At 60.7% G+C, this 7,501-nt stretch overlaps 2 protein-coding genes across 3 annotated transcripts in view; both read right to left on the reverse strand.

Annotated features, from left to right (window-relative positions):
* The window catches only part of SND1 (staphylococcal nuclease and tudor domain containing 1), a 280,994-nt gene that overhangs the window by 8,973 nt on the left and 264,520 nt on the right, over positions 1-7,501 (reverse strand). The gene's annotated exons all lie outside the window — the stretch shown is intronic.
* On the reverse strand, positions 687-3,334 carry LOC311420615 (uncharacterized protein). 2 transcript variants are annotated; one of them, XM_084491681.1, is made up of 4 exons: positions 3,306-3,334; positions 2,252-2,406; positions 1,950-2,075; positions 687-821 (listed from the first exon to the last, which is right to left on the reverse strand). In XM_084491681.1, exons 2-4 carry the CDS (start codon positions 2,391-2,393, stop codon positions 724-726), a joined length of 366 nt encoding a protein of 121 aa, XP_084347807.1. In that variant the 5' UTR covers positions 2,394-2,406; positions 3,306-3,334; the 3' UTR covers positions 687-723. The 2 variants fall into 2 exon arrangements, with proteins under 2 accessions (XP_084347807.1, XP_084347806.1); XM_084491680.1 differs by lacking the exon at positions 3,306-3,334 and having other exon boundaries at positions 2,252-2,740.

Raw genomic sequence — 7,501 nt, forward strand, 5'->3', positions numbered from 1 at the left:
GGGATTGGGATGGGATTGGGATTGGGATTGGGATTGGGATTGGGATGGGGATGGGATGGGGATGGGATGGGGATGGGATTGGAATCAAATGGGATAGGATGGGATTGGGATTGATATTGGGATTGGGATTGATATTGGGATTGGAGATGGGGATGGGATGGGATTGGGATTGGGATTGGGATTGGGACTGGGATTGGGACTGGGATTGGGATTGTGATGGAGATGGAATTGGGATTGGGATTGGGATTGGGATTGGGATGGGATGAGATTGGGATTAGGATTGGGTTTGGGATTGGGATTAGGATTTGGATGGGAATGGGGATGGGATGGGATGGGATGGGGATTGGGACTGGGACTGGGATTAGGATTAGGATTAGGATGGATTGGCACACGTTCCCCTCCCCCACTCCCCCCACCTGTCTCTCCACGTGCCTCCAATCCCCATGGGCGTGGCCTGGCCCCAGGGGGCGTGCCCGAGCGCCGGAGGGGGCGTGGCCAAACAGCAAAGCAGGCCCCCCCCCACGTGACCCATGGGCGGGGTGCGCGCTGCGCGGCGGGGAGGGGGGGCGTGTCCGTGGGCGTGGCCTCAGGGGGAGGGGGCGTGTCAGTGGGCGGGGCTTGTGCGGGCGGTGCGGGCGGGCGCAGACAGGCGCGGGCGGCGCGGGCGGGCGCTTTTATTCCCGGACGGTGCTGGGGGGGGGGGGGCGCAACCCGGGGGCATCCTCAGGAGCTGGGGGGCTTCGGGTCCCCCGGGGACAGCGCTGCTGCTTCTGCTCCTCCTCCTCCTCCTCCTGCTGCTGCTGCTGCTGCTGCTCCTCTGTCTGCAGCCCCGTGGTTAGCAGGGTGCTGAGACCCCCCCCCCAAGACCCCCGGTCCCGTCCCCAAGGCTCGGTTGAGCCCCATGGGGCAGGGAGCGGGGCAGGGAGCGGGGCAGGGAGCGGGGCAGGGAGCGGGGCACGGTGTCCCCACAGGGAGCTGAGCCTGGTGGAGTTCCCGGCCCCAGGCTTGTGCTCGGCCCTGGCTTCTTCCCTTTGTCACGCCCGTGGAGGTCCCTGTCCCTGTTCCCGTGCATAATCCCATCCCATCCCCATCCCATTCCCATCCCTCTCCCCAATCCCATCCCAATCCCATCCCCATCATCTCCATCCGACCCCCAATCCTATCCCACCGCATCCCAACCCTGTCCCTATCCCCATACCACCCCCTCCCTCTCTCCAATCCAACCCCATCCCATCCCCAATCCCATCCCCATCCCCTCCCTCTCCCCAATCCCATCCCAATTCCGTCCCCAATCCCATCCTGTCCACAATCCCATCCCCATCCCATCCCCATCCCCTCCCTCTCCCTAATTCCATCCCCATCCCATCCCAATCCCATCCCAATCCCATCCCCATCCCCATCCCAATCCCATTTCCTCCCTCTCCCCATCCTATCCCCATCCCATCCCCATCCCCTCCCCAATCCCATCCCCATCCGATATCCCCATCCCATATCCCCATCCCATCCCCATCCGATATCCCCATCCCATATCCCCATCCCATCCCATCCCCATCCCCATCCCCATCCCCATCCCATCCCATCCCCTCCCTCTCCCCAATCCCATCCCATCCCATCCCCAATCCCATCCCCATCCCACTCCCATCCCATCCCATCCCCATCCCAATCCCATTTCCTCCCTCTCCCCATCCCATCCCCATCCCATCCCATCCCCAATCCCAATCCCATCCCACTCCCATCCCATCCCCATCCCAATCCCATTTCCTCCCTCTCCCCATCCCATCCCCAATCCCATCCCAATCCCGTCCCCAATCCCATCCCCACCCCATCCCCTCCCTTTCCCCATCCCATCCCCATCCCAATCCCAATCCCATCCCCACCCCATCCCCTCCCTTTCCCCATCCCCACCCCATCCCCACCCCATCCCACCCCCCAGCCCCCCCCGTCCCCACCTGCTGTCCCCCAGCAGCGCCTCCCGCAGTGGAAGCAGACCACCACCAGGATGGCCACGGCCACGAAGGCGGCGGTGAGGACGCAGACCAGCACCATCGTGTCCGGCGCCTCATTTTTGGGGACCTCTGCAAGGCACCGCGGTGACAAAGAGCTTTAGGGTGACGGGGACCCCCCCTGAGGCTTGGTTTTGGGGATGGGGACAGCAGCGGGCAGGATGGAGACCCCGTTAGACCCCCAAGGGATAATTAAGGGGTTTTTGGGGGGCATGTTTTTTTTTTTTTTGGGGGGGGGGGACACTCACGTGGTGTGGCTGAAGCTGTGGCCACCGTCACCGCAGAGCCAGTGGGGACCCCGTGGGTGCCCCAACCCCGATCGGGGTCAGCGCCAGCCAGGGCCAGGAGCGGGGCCAGCGCCCAGAGCACGGTGCCAGGGATCGGCGCCATCCTGCTCCCCTGCCTGGCCGTGGCCAGGAGGAGACGGTGACGTCCTCGTCCCCAACCCCGTCCCCGAGCCCCCCAAAACCAGCCGCAGCGAGGGGTGGGGACATGGGGGGTGGCCACCCCGTCGGTGACCCCGGGTGGGATCCTGGGAGGGGCTGGGGGGGACTGGGAGGGGAATTGGGGCTGGATACGGGAGCTGGGCAGGGCAGGGGGTTGGGTGGTTATGGGGCAGGCTGTGGGGTGGCTATAGGGCAGGGGACTGGGGCGGCTCTAGGGCAGGGTGTGAGGCAGCTATCGGGTAGGGGTCCAGGGTGGTTATGGGGCTGGGGTGGGCTGTGGGGCAGCTATAGAGCTGGGGTCCAGGGGAGCTATAGGGCCAGGTGTAGGGCAGCTGTAGGGCCGGGTGTGGGACAGCTATAGGGCCGGGTGTGGGGCAGCTATAGGGCAGGGATCCAGGGTAGCTATAGGGCCGGGTGTGGGGCAGCTATAGAGCTGGGGTCCAGGGGAGCTATAGGGCCGGGTGTGGGGCAGCTATAGGGCAGGGTTTCAGGGCAGCTATAGGGCCGGGTGTGGGGCAGCTATAGGGCTGGGTGTGGGGCAATAATAGCACAGGACCCCGGTGCCCTATAGGGCAGGTCTAGAACAGGGGCCCGGGCTATTTATGGGGCAGGCCGTGGGGCAGCTCTAGGGCAGGCCCTACAGCTGCAGCCCCCCCTTAGCCCCTCCCCGCTCCCTGGGAAGCACGGGGGTCCCCGCCCCCCTTTATTCCCTTTATTCCCTTTTTCCCCTTTTTTTCCCTATTTTTTCCCTTTTTTTCCCCTTTCTCCCTTTTTCCCCTTTTTCCCCCTTTCCCCCCCGGTTCCCCCGTTTCCCCCATTCCCCGGGCAGGGGGGGTCCGAGCCCCTCGCCCCTCACCGCGGCGTCCCGGCTGCCGCCCGCCCGGCGCCGCTCGGAGGCAGCGGGACCCGCCCCGGCCCCGGCTCCGCCCGTTTGGCCCCGGCCCCGCTCCTGGACCCAGCCCCGGCCCCGAGGCGTTGCTGCTGCTGCTGCTGGTGATGCTGCTGCTGCTCTTACTGGTGCTACTGGTGCTGCTGGTGGTGCTGAACCGGGTGGAGACGCGGCACGGAACGGCCCGGAGCGGTCGCGCCGGGGGGGTAGGAGGAGATGCTGCCCCCCCAGATGTGCCCCAGGTCATCCAGATGTGACCCCAGGTCCTCCAGATGTGCCCCATCCAGATGTGCACCCACCCATCCAGATGTGCACCCGCCCATCCAGATGTGCCCACACCCATCTGGGTGTGCGCGACCCCCAAGCCATCCAGATGTGCCCCCACCCCCATCCAAATGGACATTCGTCCCTTCCAGATGTGCCCACATCCCAATCCAGATGTGCATCCCTCCAGTCCAGATGTGCCCCAGGTCATCCAGATGTGTCCCATCCAGATGTGCACCCACCCGTCCAGATGTGCCCAAACCCATCTGGGTGTGCGCGACCCCCAACCCATCCAGATGTGCCCCCACCCCCATCCAAATGGGCATCCATCCCGTCCAGATGTGCATCCATCCAGTCCAGATGTGCCCCGGACCCTCCAGATGTGCCCCATCCAGATGTGCACCCACCCATCCAGATGTGCCCACACCCATCTGGGTGTCTGTGACCCCCAAACCATCCAGATGTGCCCCCACCCCATCCAAATGGACATCCATCCCATCCAGATGTGCATCCGTCCAGTCCAGATGTGATCCCACCCTATCCAGATGTGCCTCATCCAGATGTGCATCACCACATCCAGATGTGATCCCACCCTATCCAGATGTGCCCATCCAGATGTGCCCCCACCCCATCCAGATGTGCCCACCCCAAATGTGCTCACAACCCATCCAGATGTGCTCCCACCCCATCCAGATGTGCCCCCACCCCATCCAGATGTTCTCTAAGCCAACCAGATGTGCCCCCACCCCATCCAGATGTGCCCTGCCCTCTCTGCCCATCCAGATGTGCCCCAAACGTGCCCTGCCCTGATCCTCCTTGCCCATATCTGCCCCCCCCAACTGTGCACCCCCCCAAATATGCCCCCATCCCCAGCTGTGCACTTTCGGCTCCATCCCTGCACCCATCCAGATGTTTCCCCATCCAGCTGTGCCCCCCTCCCTTGTCCTCATGGTGCCCACCCCACTGCCACTGGAACGGGAAGGCCGAGAGCACCCCACAAATTCCTGGCCTTTCCCTTGGGGACCCCACAGCTCCCTGCCTCATTTTTGGGGACACCCAGTTCCCAGCCCCATTTTTGGGGGACATCCACCAGGCCAAGAGGAAGAACTGTGAGCAGTGGGGGGGTCCCATCGCTGCGTCCTCCTGCTGGGTGCCCCCCACAACAGCCCCCAAAATGCGATGGGGTGGTGGCACCCCATGTCCCAACGCTTCGGGAGCTTCTGGGACCCCCTGGGGACGAGGTTTGGGACCACCAGGGAGCTCCTGCCCCTCCCCAGCCCCAATAGAGGTGCAGGCGGTGCCCACCCCTCGTGTTGGGGTGACAGCAGCCTCCGGAGGAGGAGGAGGAGGATGAAGGCTGGAGACTTGTGGCAGCAGGAGGAAGAAGAAGATGTTCAATGGGATCCCCATCCTGAGTTATATAGGGGACGGGACACCGGAGCGTGTAGGGCCACCAGGAGGAGGCAACTGGTGGCCACGGTGGGCATGGATGAAGCCCTGGAGGATGAGGAGCGCGGGAGAGCCGGGTGATAGTGAAGGCTCAAGGTTTTGTCATAAGGGAAAAATGAGGTTTTTCTGCCCAAAATGGAGCTTTTAATTTCATGGATTTCCTTTTCCCTCTGGGATTCCCTCCCGATTTACCGTGGCCGTGTGGTGATGTTTTGTGTATACACAAGTGTGGAAGCAACCGGCCAGCCTCATTTTGCTGGTTTTTGCTGCTTTTTGGCACTAAATTCATGGCGGCCCCCGGTATTGGCACACGGGTGGGCTCATGGTGGTGGCTTGGGGGATTCTGGCTTGGGGGGTAACCACAGTGGGGGGAGCAAGCAGACCCCAAGAAGCCCAAAGATGTGGGCCTAGAAAGGAAAAAAAGGAAAGAAAAAAAGGAGAGAGAAAAGGAAAATGGAAAAAAATAAGAAAGGGAGGGGAAGGGACAGGAGGGGAGGGGAGGGAAGGGTGAAAATAAAAATAAAATAAAATAAAATAAAATAAAATAAAATAAAATAAAATAAAATAAAATAAAATAAAATAAAATAAAATAAAATAAAATAAAATAAAATAAAATAAAATAAAATGCCTCGGAGTTCTTTAGCACAAGCGTGGGGCCCCAGTGATGCCCAGGGATGGGGACAGGAGGAGGAGGAGGAGGAGGAGGAGGAGGAGGAAGAGGAGGAGGAGGAAGGAGGAGGAAGAAAAGGAGGAGGAGGAAGAGGAGAAGGAGGAGGAGGAGGAGGAGGAGGAAGGAGGAGGAAGAAAAGGAGGAGGAGGAGGAGGAGAAAGGAGGAGGAAGAAAAGGAGGAGGAGGAGGAGGAGGAAGAAAAGGACGAGGAGGAGGAGGAAGAGGAGGAGGAGGAGGATGGTGATGATGAGGAGGAGGAGGATGGTGATGGTGATGGTGGCAATGAGGAGGAGAAGGGGAAGGAGGAAGACGGTGATGGTAGTGGTGATGAGGACAGGAGGAGAACAAGGAATATGGGGTCCCTGGGGGGTTTAGGGGACCCCTGGGGGGGGCTTTGGGGTCTCCTGGGGGGTTTTGACATCTCCCCGCAGGGCTTTGGGGCCTCAGTGGGCTTTAGGGGGTCTCCCGTGGAGCTTTGAGGCCTCTGTGTGGGGCCTGGGGTGTCGCTGTGGGGCTCTTTGGGCTCCTACGAGGATTTGGGGTCTTCTGGGGTGGGGGGCTCTGAGGTTTCCTTGGGGCTCTGGCACGCCTCTATGGGGCTCTGGGGTCTCTCTGTGGGGTTTAGGGGTGTCTATATGGGGTTCTGTGGTCTCCCATGGGGTTTTGGCATCTCCCTGTGAGATCTCTGGAGGATTTGGGGGTCTGCTGTGGGACTTTGGGGCCTTCTGTGGAGCTTTGGGGCCTTCTATGGGGTTTTTGAGGCCTTCTATGGGGCATTGGGGCCTTCTATGGAATGTTGGGGCCTTCTATGTTTTTTGGGGGGGCTTCCATGGGGCATTGTGGCCTTCTGTGGGGTTTTGGGGGCCTTCTATGGGCTGTTAGGGCCTTCTATGGGGCTTTCTATGGAGTTTTGGGGCCTTCTATGGGGTATTTGGAGGCCTTCTATGGGCTGTTGGGACCTTCTATGGGGCCTTCTATGACACTTTGGGGCCTTCTATGGGGTTTGGGGGGCTTTCTATGGGGCATTGGCACGTCTCTGTGGGGTTTGGGGGTCTCCCAATGGGATACTGGCATATCTGTGGGGCCTGAGGTCTCTCTGTAGGACTTTGGGTTGTCCCTACAGGGTTCAGGGGTGTCCCTGTGGGATTTCGGGGCCTCCTTGGGGCCTTGGCATATCTCTGGGGGTCTTTGGGACCCCCCGCAGGCTTTGGGGTCCTGCTGGGGTCCCACTGTGTCACCTCCCCGACCCCAAACACCGCCAACCCCAGCCCAGACGTGGGGTTCCTTCTGACGGGCAAAACCTAAAATTGGGAAAGAAATTGGGTTTTCCTCACTTTTGGCAATTAACCCCTGAGGTTAATGGGATCCCCCTGGGGTTAATGGGATCCACTGGGGTTGATGGGATCCTCTTGGGGTTGATGGGATCCTTTGGGGTTGATCGGATCCCCCTAGGGTTAATGGGATCCACTGGGGTTAATGGGATCCCCCTGGGGTTAATGGGATCCTCTGGGGTGATGGGATCGCCCTGGGGTTAATGGGATCCCCTGGAGTGATGGGATCCACTGGGGTTAATGGGATCCCATTGGGAATGAGGGAACCCACTGGAGTTAATGAGATCCCACTGGGTAAAATGGGATCCCACTGGGAATAATGGGATCTCGCTGGGGATAATGGGCTCCCACCAAGGATAATGAGATCCACTGGGAATAATGGGAGCCCACTGGGAATGCGGGATCCACTGTGTTAATGGGATCAACTGAGAACAATGGAGCAGTGTTTG

Source organism: Aythya ferina (assembly GCF_964211825.1).
Source record: "Aythya ferina genome assembly, chromosome: 1".
In the NCBI taxonomy this organism is placed as follows: domain Eukaryota; kingdom Metazoa; phylum Chordata; class Aves; order Anseriformes; family Anatidae; genus Aythya; species Aythya ferina.

What these genes read in the sequence shown, in the direction of transcription:
- LOC311420615 (XM_084491681.1), bottom strand. Translation starts at nt 2,393, where the DNA reads ATGGCGCCGATCCCTGGCACCGTGCTCTGGGCGCTGGCCCCGCTCCTG. An exon ending in CACAGCTTCAGCCACACCAC is followed by an intron (nt 2,076 to 2,251) that starts GTGAGTGTCCCC and finishes GGTGCCTTGCAG; the next exon opens with AGGTCCCCAAAAATGAGGCG. An exon ending in GCGCTGCTGGGGGACAGCAG is followed by an intron (nt 822 to 1,949) that starts GTGGGGACGGGG and finishes ACGGGGCTGCAG; the next exon opens with ACAGAGGAGCAGCAGCAGCA.